Raw genomic sequence first — 17035 nt, 5'->3', positions numbered from 1 at the left:
TTACAGAGAAAGTTCCAGGACAGCCAGGGCTACACAGAGAAGCCCTGTCTCAAAAGACCAAAAGAAAAAATGATTAGGTCTATTTTGCTGTCCTGCAATGTTTGGGATTATACTTGAGGCTTTATGTACAGTAAGCAGACACTTGTCACTGAACTATATTCCTAGTTCATTGAGTTTCTTCACTAGTCTCTCCCACCTTTGTGAGTAACTTGTAAATAGCATCCCTTTGTATTGTTTGTACTATGGTTTGAATCTAACACATTCGAGGGGAACTTTTGTGTTGGAGTTTTGGCCCTCAATGCAGCATTGTTCAGAGATCAGGCACCAGGGAGGTGATTGGAATGTGAAGGCTCTGATTCACTGAGCAGTTGGGTCTGTTTCTCTGCTGGAGGAAGGAGGTCATTGTCTATAATCTTTTTTTTTATATTTTATTTTCCAGTTTAAATTTAGATAAGAAACGAGCTTGCTTCACAAGTCAGTTCCAGGTCCCTCTCCCATTCCCTCCCTTCCTCCTGTGCCCTCCCCCCAACCCCTCCCCCGTTATCCCCTCATTCCCCCAGGGAGGGTGAGGCCCTCCATGGGGGTGTCCATAGTCTGTCATTTCATATAGGGCAGGGCCTAGACCCTTCCCCAAGAGTTCAGGGTGAGAGTGCACCTCACATTGTTCTATGGGAGTCCAAAGTCCGTGTGTATACTTGGGATGGGTACTGATCTGCTGCCCAAGGCTCAATAGATTCCCTAGGCCTCCTCACTGACACCCAGATTCAGGGGGTCTTGATCAGTCCCATGCTGGATTCCCAGGCTGATGCCTGGGCTTCAAGAGTTAACCTTTGTCTGGTCAGCTGTTTCTGGGGGTTAAACCAGCCCAGTCTTAATCCCTTTGATCATCAGTCCTCCCTCTCTGTTACTGGCTTTCTTGAGTTCAGCTCAGTACTTAACCAAGGGAGTCTGCCTCTTCTTCGATCAGCCACTAAATGAAGTTTCTGTTTCCCAGACTCTCTGGCCATAGGATTGTAGGCTGGCACTCCCCAGATCTATGTCTAAAATCCATATATGACAGAGTACATGCCATGTTTCTCTTTTTGTGATTGGGTTACCTCACTCAGAATGGTTTCTTCTAGTGTCATCCATTTGCCTGCGAATCTCATGATTCCATTATTTTTTTCTGCTGAATAGTACTCCATTGTGTAGATGTACCACATTTTCTCTATCCACTCTTCGGGTGAGGGACATCTGGGTTGCTTCCAAGTTCTGGCTATTACAAATAAAGCTGCTATGAACATAGTGGAACAGACATCTTTGTTGTATGAATGGGCATCTTTTGGATATATGCCTAAGAGTGGAGTTGCTGGGTCTTGTGGTAGGTTTATTCCCATTTTTCTGAGAAATCTCCATACTGATTTCCAAAGTAGCTGAACCAGTTGGCACTCCCACCAGCAATGGAGGAGTGTCCCCCTTTCACCACATCCTTTCCAGCATAAATTGTCATTGGTGTTTTTGATTTTAGCCATTCTGACAGGAGTGAGATGGTATCTCAGAGTTGTTTTGATTTGCATTTCCCGGATGGCTAAGGATGTTGAGCACTTTCTCAAGTGCCTCTCAGCCATTTTAGACTCCTCTATTGAAAACTCTCTATTTAATTCTGCAGCCCACTTTTTAATAGGGTCCTTTGGTGTTTTGGAGACTTGCTTCTTGAGTTCTTTGTAAATTTTGGAGATCAACCCTCTGTCAGATGTGGGATTAGTGAATATTTTTCCCATTCTGTGGGCTGCCTTTTTGTCTTGCTGACTGTGTCCTTTGCCTTACAGAAGCTTCTCAGTTTCAGTAGGTCCCATTTATTAATTGTTGATCTCACTGTCTGTGCTACTGGTGTTATGTTCAGGAAGCTGTCTCCTGTACCAATTCGTTCAAGGGTACCACCCACTTTCTCTTCTAAGAGGTTCAGTGTGGCTGGATTTATGTTGAGGTCTTTGATCCATTTGGACTTAAGTTTTGTGCATGGTGATAAACATGGATCGATCCGCATTCTTCTACATGCCAGCCTCCAGTTATGCCAGCACCATTTGTTGAAGATGCTTTCTTTATTCCATTGTATATTTTTAGCTTCTTTGTCAAAGATCAAATGTTCGTACGTGTGTGGGTTAATACCCGGATTTTCAATTCGATTCCATTGGTCTACCTGTCTATTTTTGTGCCAATACCAAGCTGTTTTCAGGACTATAGCTCTGTATTTGAGCTTGAGGTCAGGGATGGTGATGCCTCCGGACGTTGCCTTGTTGAACAGGGTTGTTTTGGCTATCCTGGGTCTTTTGTTTTTCCATACAAAATTGATTATTGTTCTTTCAAGGTCTGTGAAGAATTGTGCTGGGATTTTTAATGGGGATTGCATTGAATCTGTAGATTGCTTTTGGCAGGATTGCGATTTTTACTACATTGATCCTACCCATCCAAGAGCATGGGAGATCTTTCCATTTTCTGAGGGTTTCTTTAATTTCTTTCTTTAAAGATTCAAAGTTCTTACGATACAGGTCTTTCACTTGTTTGGTTAGCGTTACCCCAAGGTATTTTATGTTGTTTGTGGCAATTGTAAAGGGTGATGTTTCTCTGATTTCTCTTTCAGCCCTTTTATCATCTGTATATAGAGGGCTACTGATTTTCTTGAGTTGATCTTGTAGCCTGCCACTTTGCTGAAGCTGTAAGAGTTCCCTGGTAGAGTTCTTTGGGTCATTGATGTAAACTATCATATCATCTGTAAACAGTGAAAGTTTGACCTCTTCCTTCCCAATTTGTATCCCCTTGATCCCCCTTTGTTGTCGTATGGCAATAGCTAGAACTTCAAGTACCATGTTGAACAGGTATGGGGAGGGTGGACAGCCTTGTTTTGTTCCTGATTTTAGAGGAATTCCGTTGAGTTTCTGTCCATTTAGTTTGATGTTGGTTGTTGGTTTACTGTATATAGCTTTTATTATGTTTAAGTATGTCCCTGTTATCCCAGATCTCTCCAAGTCCTTTATCATGAAGGGGTGTTGGATTTTGTCAAAGGCTTTTTCAGCGTCTAGTGAGATGATCATGTGATTTTTGTTTTTCAGGTTGTTTATATGGTGGATTACGTTGATGGATTTTCGTATGTTGAACCATCCCTGCATCCCTGGGATGAAACCTAGTAGGTGAATGATTGTTTTGATATGTTCTTGGATCCGATTTGCCAGCCAGTATTTTATTGAGTATTTTTGCATCAATGTTCATGAGGGATATTGGTCTGAAGTTCTCTTTCTTAGTTGTATCTTTGTGTGGCTTGGGGATCAAGGTTATTGAAGCCTCTTAGAAAGAGTTTGGCAAAGACCCTTCTGCTTCTATTGTGTGGAACACTTTGAGAAGAATTGGTATAAGCTGTTCTTTGAATTTCTGGTAGAATTCTGCACTGTGGCCATCTGGACCTGGACTTTTTTTTGGTTGGGAGACTTTTGATGACAGCTTCTATTTCCATAGGGGTTATAGGTCTATTTAAATTGCTTATCTGTTCTTGATTTAGTTTTGGCAAATGATAGCTGTCCAGGAAGTCATCCATTTCCTTTAAATTTTCGAATTTTGTGGAGTACAGGTTTTCAAAGTATGACCTAATGATTCTCTGGATTTCCTCAGAGTCTGTTGTTATGTCCCCGTTTTCATTTCTGATTTTGTTAATTTGCGTGTTCACTCTCTGCTGTTTGGTAAGTTTGGACAAAGGTTTGTCTATCTTGTTGATTTTCTCAAAGAACCAACTCTTTGTTGCATTGATTCTTTGTATTGTTTTCCTGGTTTCTACTTTATTGATTTCAGCCCTCAATTTGATTATTTCCTGGCGTCTACTCCTCCTGGGGGAGTTTGCTTCTTTGTGTTCTAGAGCTTTCAGCTGTGATGTTAATTCTCTGGTATAACTGTTCTCCTGTTTCTTCAGGTGTGCACTTAGTGCTATGAACTTCCCCCGTAGCACTGCTTTCAAAGTGTCCCATAGGTTTGGGTATGTTGTGTCTTCATTCTCATTGAATTCGAGGAAGTCTTTAATTTCTTTTTTTATTTCCTCTTTGACCCAGGGATGGTGCAGTTGAGCATTATTCAATTTCCATGAGTTTGTAGGTTTTCTGCAATTTGTGTTGTTGGTGAATTCTAATTTTAAAGCATGGTGGTCTGATAAGATGCATGGAGTTATTCCAATTTTTTTTTGTAGCTGCTGAGGTTTGATATGTTGCCAAGTATGTGGTCGATTTTTGAGAAGGTTCCATGTGGTGGTGAGAAGAAGGTATATTCTTTTTTATGTGGATGAAATGTTCTATAGATATCTGTTAATCCCAGTTGGGTCATTACTTCTATTAGACCCTTTGGTTCTTTGTTGAGTTTCTGTGTGGTATTCCTGTCTAGTGGTGAGAGTGGTGTGTTGAAATCTCCCACTATAACTGTGTGGGGCATTAGATGAGATTTAAGTTCTAATAATGTTTCTTTAACGAATGTGGATGCCTTTGTATTTGGGGCATAGATGTTCAGGATAGACACTTCATCTTGGTGGGTTTCACCTGTGATGAGTATGTAATGACCTCCTTCATCTCTTTGGATTGAATTTATTTTAAAGTCTAGTTTGTTAGATATTAGGATTGCTACCCCTGCTTGTTTCTTGGGTCCATTTGATTGAAAAATTTTTTCCCAACCTTTAACTCTCAGGTAATGTCTGTCTTTGAGGGTGAGGTGTGTTTCTTGTATGCAGCAGAAGGAAGGGTTCTGTCTTCGAATCCATTCTGCTAGTCTGTGTCTTTTTATGGGTGAGTTAAGGCCATTAATATTGAGGGATATTAATGCCCATTGATTGCTCATCCTTCTTCGATTTGCGATGGTTGTTGTTGTTGGAATTATGTGTGGAATTTCACCCCTTTGTTCTTTTGGGTGTTGGTAGAGAGGGATTCTCTAATGCTTATGTTTTTTCTGGTTGTAGTTAGCTTCCTTGGGTTGGAGTTTTCCTTCCAATATTTTCTGTAGGGCTGGGTTAGTGGACACATATTGCTTGAATCTAGTTTTGTCATGGAATATCTTGTTTTCTCCGTCTATAGTGATTGAGAGCTTTGCCGGGTATAGTAGTCTGGGCTGGCATCCATGGTCTCTTAGTGTAGGTAGAATATCTGTCCAGGACCTTCTGGCTTTCAGAGTTTCCATGGAGAAATCAGGTGTAATTATGATAGGTCTGCCTTTATATGTTACTTGACCTTTTTCCTTAGCTGCTCTTAATATTCTTTCTTTATTCTGTATGTTTGGGGTCTTGATTATTATGTGGCGAGGGAATTTTTTTTGTGGTCCACTCTATTTGGTGTTCTGTAGGCTTCTTGTACCTTCATTGGCATGTCTTTCTTAAGGTTGGGAAAGTTTTCTTCTATGATTTTGTTGAATATGCCTTCTGCCCCTTTGAGGTGGATTTCTTCTCCTTCTTCTATACCTATTATTCTTAGGTTTGGTCTTTTCATGGTGTCCCATATTTCCTGGATGTTTTGTGTTAAGGATTTGTTGGATTTAAGGTTTTCTTTGGTTGATAAATCAATTTCTCCTAGTGTATCTTCAACACTTGAGATTCTCTCTTCCATCTCTTCTATTCTGTTGGTAATGCTTGTATTGGTAGTGCCTGACTGTTTGTCCAGCTTTTCTATTTTCTGCCTTTCTTCAGATTGTGTTTTTTTAATGTCTCTATTTCAGTTTTCAACCCTTGCAGTGTTTGCATTGCTTCTTGCAATTTTCTGTTTATCTTTTTGTCCGTTTGGTGCCTTTTATGAATTTTTTGGTTTGTTCTTTCTTCCATTTCTTGCATTTTTTGGTTTGCTTTTTGTTCCATTTCTCACATTTTGTGCTTTGTTTCTTCTTCCATTTCCTGCCTTTTTTGGTTTGCTTCTTCTTCCAATTCTTGCATTTTTTGGTTTGCTTTTTCTTCCATTTCTTGCATTTTTTGGTTTGTTTTTTCTTCTATTTCTTTGAGGGATTTTCCTATATCCTCTTTTAGGGCCTCTATCATTTTCATGAAAGTGCTTTTAAGGTCGTTCTCTTCTGCTTCATTCGCATTGGAATGTTGGGGTCTTGCTGGTGTGGAGTCTCTAGAATCTGGCGGTGTCATATTTGTTTTTCTGTTGCTGAGCGTGTTTTTGTATTGCCTCTTTCCCATCTCTTCTTCTAGTGGGTGCTGAAAGAGCCCCTTACTGGTCTGGGGACCAGAGTTCCCTTTTGGTGGGTGCTAGCAAGTCCAATAATCTGGTGGGTCTTCTATTCCTTGTCCAAATGCTGGTCCCGTGGGTGGAGAAGAACAGGAATCTGGAGTGCTTAGCCTCCTACCTGGTCCCCTGGACCCTATGCTGGGTCCTGTTGTACCTGATCCGGAACAGCTACTCCCCTGGTCTCTGTGGTTCAGGTTTCCTGGTCTCGTTGGTGGGAGAGAAGACCTGGAGTGTGGGTGCTTGGCTCTTGCCGGGATTGGGAGCTCTGTGCAGTTCCCAGGCGATCTGCAGGCATTGGAACACAGGCTGGGAAGCAGGCCTGTTTACCTGATGCTGCCAGAGGAACAGCTGCTTCCCTGGACTCCTAGCCTCCTCTTGTTTCCTGGTCTCGTTGGTGGGAGAGAAGATCTGGAGTCTGGCGTGCTTGGCTCCCGCCGGGATTGGGAGCTCTGTGCAGTTCCCAGGCGATCTGCAGGCACTGGAACACAGGCCGGGAAGCTGGCCTGTTTACCTGATGCTGCCGGAGGACTGTCTATAATCTTTTAAGGGTTTATTTTGTGCTCTGCTCTGCCTTTCCTCTCTTGATCTCTGTTTCATGGTCACTATGAAGTGAGCAGGTATGTTCTACCCCGTTCTCTTTGCCATGATGTTCTGCCTCAGCACAGGCCCAGGAACAACATCCAAGCAGCTGTGCACTAAAGTCTTGGGAACTATGAGTCCCCAGAATGATTTCAAATAGCCTGTCGCAGTGATGAAGAGCTGACTGACTGACATATTTTGAGTTTAGGTTGTGAACTCATTCACAGAGGCAGTATTTATTAAATTTTCTCATTTGTGTTCCTGTTGTTATAACAAAATACCAGAAAAGAAAGCAACTTAAGGAGGAAAGGGTTAATATTGGCTCATAGTTTGAGGGTACAGTCCCTCATGATGAGAAAGTCATGGCAGCAGGAACTTACAGCAGTCTAGGAAACCAGCTCATGAAAAGGTGTTGCCTGCATTCTAGGTGAGTCTTTCAATCTCAGTTAAGCCAGTCTAGATAACCGCTCACAGGCATGCCTAGATGCTCATCTTCTTGGTGATTCTAGGTCCCGTCAAGTTGACAGTTAGTATTGAGCATCACTCATCTCATTCAACTCAGAAAGTAGTGGTGGTCATGCGTGTTCTGCTCACACCTTTGCTCTTTTGTATTTATTCTCTTTGAGAACAAAGCAGAGTCTCAAATGATAGGAACTACAAGACACTTTATCTCAGGAGCACAGATGGAAATGTAAACAGGAAACCAGTGGGGAGTTAATTGTGTGGCATCTGGCACTGAGGTCCAGAAGAGGCAAACAAGGCATCTTTCCACTACTTTTTGACAAGATGGGGTTGCTCCCTAGAGACAAAGGTGGAAAATAGAGCCTCTTAATTCTTATATCCTCTAGAAACTATTTGTTGTTAGCAACCACTAATGGTAGAAGGGACCTCAATTACCCCACACACCTAGTACATAAATAAAATGTCCCCAGATGCTACAAAAATGGATTTTTCCATTGTTATATTAAATAGGCTCTCAAGTTTTCTAGTTCTCTCTCCCTCTCTCTTTCTCTCTCTCTTCTTCCCTCTCATACCAACACCCCCCCACACACTTCATATTCTAGTCTTAACAGAACAATGCTACTACCAACTATCTCTCATCCTGAAATCCTGAGTTTCATCACTGTTATCTTGTCTGGAGAGGAAACTTATAGTTCCCACAAAGAGACTTGAAAAATGACAGTAGCTGTTTAATTCCCATTCATTAAAAACACAAAGACTGAGGAAAAACACTGATATGTTTAGAGGAGACAGAGCCTAACTACAGCTGTAAGATTGAAAACAGAATAGTCTTATACTCCTGCTAACATACAAAAAACAACATAAAACAAACACAGATTTCTGAAAGCCAAAGTTTGTGCACTTTGAAATTGTTTTAAAGCAAAATGTTTTCTGACAAGTGTTTATGAGCACCAGCTTCTGTTTTCAGAGAGGGGAACCTGGGAATTGGGAGGCATGGAATTTGTTGGTTCAGGCTATGTAGTCCACATATCAACTGTTGTTCAGAATGAGAGAAAATACTGACAAAGCAACGATTCTTTGGTTCTGAAGCTTGATTGATGGGTTGATCTATTTGGAAGCAAAATTTATTGCTACTGGGGATAAAACAATCCTGGGGCTCAAACAAGGTTTTGTTTAAGGACCCAAAGGGTACTAAATCTCAGAATTTGGTGTTTTCTATTTATTTCCAGACTGGCAGATAACATTCTTTGGAAAATATAAGGTTTGGCTTATAATTCTAGTATTGTCATATAATTTCTATGGGTATGAAAACATGGTGTACTATCAGTTCTTGGTCTTTTTTGTGCAAAAATGAGCAGACTAGATTTCATCAACATTGGGACTTTCTCACAGGCTTGCATTATCACAGCAAGCATCAGTTTCTAGAAATACAACTGTGGCACCTCAACGAGATTGTTTCAAGCTCAAACTCACAGGAGAACATGGATAAGGCTCCTCAAAAATTTAAGGGAAAGCTTTCTTCAGATACCTATGAGATTCACCATCAAACAGGTAATGTAAGTTTTCAGGGTTGACATTGTCTGGGGTATACACAAGATACCCTGAATCCTATCATATTTCAGTTTTTTTTTTTAAAAATCAGATTCATTATAGTATTTGACCATTCAAAAATACTCATTAGAGCTGCCTTTAATCCCAGCACTTAGGAGGCAGAGGCAGGCAAATCTCTGTAAGTTCAAGGCCAACATGGTCTACAGAGTGAGTTCCAGGACAGGCTCCAAAACAATACAGAGAAACCCTGTCTCAAAAAACCAAACCAACCAATCAACCAACCAAGCTACCAACCGACCAAGCAACCAACCAACCAAACAAACAAAATACTCATTAGATAGAGGTTGGGACAGATCTGTGGTACAGTAGTTGCCTAGTAACCACAAAGTCCAAGGTTTGATACTTAACCACCACAGAAAACAGCAAAACACAAATACAAACACAAATGCACATTAAATAATGTTAGAGTCATTATGACTGCCTGAAACCTGAACTGACATCATCCATTAGGAAACTATTATTATTTTTTTGCTCTAACAGTTTCACAAATAAAATTTTGTTGAGTTGGTGAAAAATAAATCTCTAATGTCAACAAGCTTAGTAGCTGAGTGCTTAAGAGTTGAAAATGAAAACAAGGAATGATGAATCACTCTCTGCTTCTGGCACCTGTGACTTGTGAGGTTTGCAAACAGCACATCCTGGGCAAAAGTGAACTAAGAATGATTGGTACCTTCGATGGCAAATGGCTTCCCCACAGTCAGGAGCTTGCAGTCGGCATCGATTGATACTTCATAATCCAGAAGGGCTTTGTCCATGATGAAGGCATCGAGTTTCTCTGGATCGTTCCTACGTTTAAAACCAAATGGAAGAGAAATGAAAGTGGTTCACTACTGAGTAGGAAGGAGTAGCCTGACAGTTAGCTTTGGTTTGGGGATAGACACTTGGACACCCAGGGCAGCACAAACTTGCGAGCTGCTGGCCCTTGTTGGCATCTCATTCACTTGTAGAGTAGATATCAGGGTAACAGGCATTCTTTTTAGAGTACGCAAATTATTTCCCATAAGTTTATCTACCAGCCTCATTCCTTAACTGCCAAGCCCAACATCAAAGCTAGATGTAACTCTTAATTGAATAGGAAGGAGCACAGGGAAGGCTGATCTCTACTGTTTACCAAAGCAACACATGTTAAATACTGCATTCAGTATTCTACATACATATAACTATTCATCAGGAATGTGAAACAAATAATGATGGAAATGAGGCTCAAGATTTGAAGTGTTTTGATTTAGGCCACACACCTGCCTAAGTGTTGGAGACAAGTGTTCTTGTGAATTAGATGTTGAAAATTTTACTTCTTCCTGTCACAATCACCGTTTTGTTATCCAGAAATTGACTGTAATTGTGTATTTAGGAATACATATCAAGAAAATACCTAGAAAAGATCTAGTTCTCGGAGAAAAGAAATTTGTGGTATCTTTGAGTCTGTAGTAGACCATCCAATAAATTGGAGGTGAAGCTTACATTCCAGATCTGTCTCCAGAGAGTCCCATTTCTTCTCACTGCATAGGCAGTTCAGAACAACTTGAGTTAGGCCCAGTAGGCATGCACTAGTCAATTGACAATGGGCTTAAGTTGCCATTAAATGTCTTAGGTGTCCTTTATGAGAATTCGCTATTGTTTTGAACATGGGTGTAGACATGACCCAGTGGAAAGCTGTGTTTAATCACAGGCTGGACAACCCTTGCAGGGAATGAAGAGTCTGGAAGGAAGCCAACTTCTTTGTTTTCAGCCATCCTAAATCTCTTTTATTGAAGTATAGAAATTATGCACTTAAGGCTTTTCTTCTCTTTTTTATTAGTGCATGTTAAAGAATAATGGATTTCACTGTGATTTTTTTCCTCCACCATTCCCTGCCACCATCCCTCCTTCCTAGCCTCCTTGCCTCCCTTTATTTCCTCCTTCCTTCCTTCCTTTCCCCCTCATTTTTCAAAATCTCACCACGTATTCTGGGCTGATTTCAAGCACACACACTTTTACCTCCATCTCGTGATAAGTAGGGTTCAGGCTTGAGCCGCCACTCTCAATCATTCTGATGTTTCCCTGTGTGCATGTAATGGTTTGGCCATATCCTCTCTCTCCTGTCCTTCCCTCTTTTCTCTCCCCAGTCTACTTCTCTTAAACACCTCCTTGGTGGAGATTGGGTGGGGGACTGGGGGACCTGGTGGGGGCGGGGGAGGAGGGGAAGAAGAGGGAGCTGGGACTGACATGTGAAACAAGATTGTTTCTAACCTAAATAAAAAAAATTGAAAAAATGTTTCTCATTATTAATGATATCCCCGCTCCTTACCATTCATTTTCCTCCCTAAATAATTTCCCTTTAATAACAAAGACTTTTCTACCATTAGAATTGTCTAAGCAGTTTTGCAAGACAGAACCTCTCAATTTAATGTAGCCTCAGCCTTTCCATTCCTGAAACCTGAGTGAGGCTGTGCAGATCCAACAACAGGGAGTGGCCTCTAATCTCAGGAGAATATGGCGAGAGCTCATTAACAAATTGGAAGAGAAGGATATCCACACACACAGGTGAGATTCACCACCAGGCAAGAAGTTGCTAATGTTGCCTGGACTGCACATAGACACATAATAAATGGTTCTCTTTTTGGCATAAATTGCCACTGAATTATTTTCCCATTCTTCCGGCAAGTGAAACAGATGCTGCAGAATGCATCTATCTTTCCAGGAATATTTCACTTAAATTACAATAACTTAATTTTGACATGTTTAGCATCAAATAAAGTGAAAACACGACAGAGATCCCTAGCAAGAGGAAGTCTGGGGAGTGTGAATTACTTCCTAGGAGTTGTTGATGTGGCATCTTAATGGAACCTAGGTAATAAAGTCAAATTCTAGTCTGAAGATGCATTCTTAATTAAAATTTCATTGCCACAGCAAGAGAATGCCCCTTGAAAAGGGCTACACAGTAACATGACAATGGTCCATAAATATCTATGCTAAAAATAGGACAAATAGAGAAAAACACCCCCAAGGTTCATATATCTTTTTTGAACCAGTAATTCCTGAGCTCCCTCATGTCACTGATGTCCTTGTATTGTGAGGTTAGTTGTCCTTGGTTGGTTTCTATGCCATAAAAGGACAGAAGCAACATTCTCATAGACTCCCATAGGACCTGAGTCACTGGGGAGGCGGTGGACTAGTTGATCCAGTCGTGAGTAGTTCTAGGCTGGCTGAATCATTGTCGTAGTTGCCAGACCAACTAGCTTACTCTATTATAGAATCGTGTCTTACTACAGACATTCATTTAACAGTGTCTTTTACATACTACAGTATTAGTCATGTACTAACATAATAAAATTAATGAGAATCCGATGTAGACGACTCTGAGTGCTGTAGGTCAGAGCTCCAGGGTGCTGGGAGTGTCAGACAGCATGAGAACTGTGGTTGCTTGGAGCGTTGCCTAAGAGCATCCACTGAGACTAGGTCAAAAGTGGCAACAGTCCCAGAAAGAAATAAGGAGACACTGACAATAAGCTCGGGCTATATTACTATGTTATGTCAATCAAATGAGTCACCTGGGAAGTTTGTAAAACTGTGGTGGGTTTGGGGTGGGGTTCAAACTGTACTTCCGTCTGGTTCCCTCACACCAACTAAAATGGGTGCAGTTGGACCATGGGTTAGTCTTAAATCATCAAAGAGTCTTCCCTTATGACTTCTGAACTAGCACGAAGCTATTGATCCTAGTTTTTGTATATATTCTGTCACCTGTTAGCCGTATCACTTTGTGACACTGGGCATCAGATGAAGGCCTTCTTGGGTAGAGTCACTGGGGGAAATAAAATCTCTGAGTGCAGGGGAGCTTCTGAGCCCTCAGGAAAGTTTCACCTCATCCTGCCATAGTGCTGGCAGAGCCCTGTTTGCCAACCAGTGACAACTAGCTGAGGACCCTTGCTGTCTGTCTGACATCCCATCCTCTCTCTCACACCTGTGAAACTGCCTGCGAAGAAAACAGAAGAAAGTCTGGGAGGCAATGGACCAAAGGGTGTCAGATAAGATTCTAATGTTTTGATGTTTTTGCAAAATTAAGTGTCACTTAAACTTCATAAATAATTTTGTGAACCTAAGTGTACACAGCTTCCTGCCTCTCTGAGTTCTAGTTTAAAAAAGTCCATAAAATTGATGAAGTGGCTATTACTAGACCTCTTGAGGAACACAAAGCCCTTATGTCCTGTGAAAGTCTTTCTTTCCTTTTAGAAAAATGAATTGAGCCTACTCACTGTTCACTGGTGAAATTCCAACACTAAGATAGAGAAACTGGTTTCCTGGCGATGAACCAACGTGGGGATTAGGAGGTTGGCTGCAAATTCTTATCTTGATGCTATCAGGCAGCATAGGGAGGACAGGTACCTCTCTTGCAGAAGTTTAAAGCTATTCAGTCCCTTCTCCAAGGCAGCCCAGAGCAGCAGACTCATCACTGCACGGCTTGGCATTTGACTCTACTGAATTACAGGCTCTGATAATCTGTCATGGCAACATGATTGCCTTTGATTGCTTCTCATAAATTCTGATGAGAAGAATGCAGGCACAGGAGCCACTGGCTTCTATCTTATTTGTTTCCCACAGGAAATCTTTGAGATAAATTTCCATTTCCTTGTGGCAAAAATGAGGCATTCCACAGGCGTAGGGATTCACTTTGAAGGGAAAGGTTGCTTTGGGACACTGTATCCCTTGACCACATTCACCATGTGTTTACTCATCTCAGCATTGGGGTTTAAGCCAACATTTTCTTCCATTGCCATCCACTCCACTAATGACCCTGGCTCTTTCACCAAAGGTATTGCAAACTGTAGATGGCGTAGGTAACTGGTAATCTTTGTCATTTAATTTCTTGTGCAGCATTCTATATTGTCTTTTGGATCTCACAAGGTATGAATTATTTCTTTGTGTGTTTATGTGTATTTATTTATATGTTCATGAGTGCGTGCTTGCATGTGTGCATGTGTGTGTGTGTGTGTTTGTATAGGATAGAAGAAGCTATCATGTGGTGGTGGTCTTCTTCAATCATGCTCTATTTTTTGAGACAAGTTCTCTTAGTGAACCTGGAGTTCCCTGACTTGGCTAGACTGACCGACCAAAAAGACTCTGGAATCCTCTTCCCTTTTTTTTGCCCATCACTGGGAGTATTTGTGTGTGCCTTGAGTCTTAAACAAGTGCTGGAGATTCAAATCCAGTTCCTCATGCTTGTACAGAACACATTTTATTGGCTGAGTCACTTGTACAGACCCTCAATATAACATTAGGGATTTTTGTCCATCATATTGAAAACAAAGACAAACACCAAATGATTTTTCTTTCATTGGAACTTTTAGGATCCAAGAGGCTGACACTCACTTCAGATACTGCACTCCATCAGGGGTGGCTGGTACGTTGTACCTTCTCATGTACTCATGCATCTCTGGGAAGCTCTGCCGCACATAGTCTTCAGCACTGCTCTCCCGGACAGTTCCAAAACGGAAGCCTTGAGAAGGATGATGAAGCTATGGGGAGAAAAAGAAATGGTTCTAATATACAGTACTCATTTAATTACTCGTTTAAAACCTTTTACCATTATGTTTCAAAGTTCAATAATTGAGCACATTTTAAACACCCAAAGGCACTAACATGCAAACGAATTGTTCAGACACAGACATAGGTATATTCTTGATTGTATCCAAGTGTGTTCTGCTCTCAGTAGGAAAGAGATACGAATGACAAACCAAATGTATGAAACAGCTATTTTGCTTCATATTGAGAATCTAGTACATTTTTCAAGAAGGTTACAACACTTACTTATTCTGTGTGTGTGTGTGTGTGTGTGTGTGTGTGTGTGTGTGTGTGTGTTGGAGGAGGAGTTGGGGGGTACATAGGCCATGATGCACATGTGGAGATCAGGAGACAACTTGTAGGGGTCACATGCCTCCTTTTGCTATGTGAATCTTGAGAACTGAACTCAGTTCATCATGGTTGTGGCAATCACCTTCACTTTACTCATCTTGTTAGCTCCCTAGAAGATAGGATTCTCTAGGCAATGTCCAAATAGACATGTAGAGTCAGCATCATATTGAGAATTGAATATTAAGATCTATCTTTGTGATCACAACCCTCAATAGTTAGAACTGCACAAAGACCAAGTTAAACGTATCCTGGGATGATACTATACCTTCCCCAATGTTGTGAGTACTTTCATTTTATGCTACTAATCCTGATGCTGTATTCCATGTTAAATGTATTAAATTTGCTGTTGCTGTTGTTATGAATTATTCTTTCCCCTTTAAGTAGTTGCAGTACCCAGTGCTGAGTCATGCTGTGCATTTTCTCAAATGGAATAGTGCCTTAGACAGGCAAGGGAAGAGGACATAGCAGGATCAGAGCCAGGAATGTCTTGGGTATCCAGGATTCAAGACATCACAGGGAAGAGGCAGTGAACTGATACCCCTGATGAGACATCCTTCACTAAGGAAAATGAAGATAGCACATACATATAATGGCTTAATCAGCTCAGTTACAGAGACACTGACATGGGGGTGTAAAATGTATATTCTGCTAAATAGGCAAAAGAGCTTGGATTGGGTCTTATTATGAGCCTATTCATATATCCTTTGGTCAGCATTAGTATAGGGGTGACTCTTCTCAATGGTCCAGGAAAGCCTTTCAGCATCTGTACTCTGCTTCATATTGACACATTTTACATTGTTGATATTGATCTGAAGCCCCGGATAAGGAGCCATGAATGGGCTTCATGAACTTTCTAAACCTCCTGAAATTTCAAGCAACATTGCTTATAAATATGCATTTGCAATTGTCTTCTATGGAAGGAGACAATACAGGATTGTTTTTAAAGAAATTAATCAGGATTTCAAGTTATTTACATCCCACAAACTAAGAACTCACCGAATATAGAAACATTTGATATATTTGAAGATGAATTAATTTTGATCCAAGCTAAAAGTCTAATAATTACAACAGTTAAATAACCTAAATGTCACATCCTTATAGAATGTTACACAGTGTATGACTTATGTTTGTGAAATGTATTTAATAAAACAGGTGCTCTCACAGAAATGGAAAAAACATTTATGGGCCTTGACCAAAATTACCTAGGTACTTGTTTGTTTAAATACTATCATTTTCAGGAATATAATTTATTTATTAATGGTTTACTGAGATCCTGTAAGGTACAACTATAACCTGAACTCTGACCATCTGGCTATTAACGCTATTTCTTTGGATGCTCTGCTGTTGAGTATGGCAATATGGCATATCCTTGTGTTCAGTACAGTCAGCTCACACACCAAACATGTTCTAACATTTTCCACCAACATAACCTTAATGAGGCACAAACAAGAACAGCAACTAACACCAAGTGCTTACATGGAACTGAATACTTCACATACCTTGTTGTGTTTAGTGCTCGTGTATCTCTCCTCTCTTTTAATGACTGGTGTGCTGAAGCTCAGTGTAAAATTACTTAGAGTGAATGGACAGGGATGTTTAGAACATAAGTCTGTCTGATTTAAAGGCTGATGCTGTTACTGGTCATATCATCCCACCTTCCAGCCCCTGGGACGAGCTGGATGAAGTGTTCATTAGAAGCCAGCCAATGGCCACCATCTACCCCTTTCTCTGTGCATGTGTCCATGAGCATGTGTGTGGTGTGCATGTGTGCATGTGTCCACGTGTGTGCATGTATGTGTGCATGCAGACTGGCGGTCAACACTGAGTTCTTCATTTATCACCCTTCATCTTAGCTTCTGAGACAGGATCTCTCATTGTACCTGAAGCTCATTGATTGGACTACTTTGGATGGTCAGCAAGTCATACAGATCCTCCTGTCTTTATAGAAACCCAGAGAATCATCAGATCATACTTTGAAAACCTGTACTTCACAAAATTCGAAAATCTAAAAGAAATAGACAATTTTCTGGATAGATATAAGTTACCAAAATAAGTTAAATCAAGAACAGATAAGAAATTTAAATAGACCTGTAACCCCCAATGAAATAGAAGTAGTCATCAAATGTCTCTCAACCAAAACAAAAAGGCTAGGGCTAGATGGTTTCAATGCAGAATTCTATTAGAAATTCAAAGAAGAGCTAATACCAGTACTCCTCAAATTGTTTCACACAATAGAAGCAAAAGGGACATTATCAAACTCTTTTTACGAGGCT

General features: G+C 40.8%; 1 protein-coding gene across 1 annotated transcript in view; it reads right to left on the bottom strand.

Moving 5' to 3' along the window:
• The window catches only part of Grin3a (glutamate ionotropic receptor NMDA type subunit 3A), a 187214-nt gene that overhangs the window by 43281 nt on the left and 126898 nt on the right, over nucleotides 1–17035 (bottom strand). The window contains exons 4-5 of the mRNA XM_005078708.4: nucleotides 14220–14365; nucleotides 9544–9659 (exon numbers count right to left, since the gene is read on the bottom strand). Coding sequence (XP_005078765.1) covers nucleotides 9544–9659; nucleotides 14220–14365 — 262 coding nt within the window. The remainder of the gene's footprint in view (nucleotides 1–9543; nucleotides 9660–14219; nucleotides 14366–17035) is intronic.

Source organism: Mesocricetus auratus, unplaced genomic scaffold (genome assembly GCF_017639785.1).
Source record: "Mesocricetus auratus isolate SY011 unplaced genomic scaffold, BCM_Maur_2.0 Super-Scaffold_6730, whole genome shotgun sequence".
Taxonomy (NCBI): domain Eukaryota; kingdom Metazoa; phylum Chordata; class Mammalia; order Rodentia; family Cricetidae; genus Mesocricetus; species Mesocricetus auratus.
This window is presented reverse-complemented; position numbering and strand designations above follow the sequence as displayed.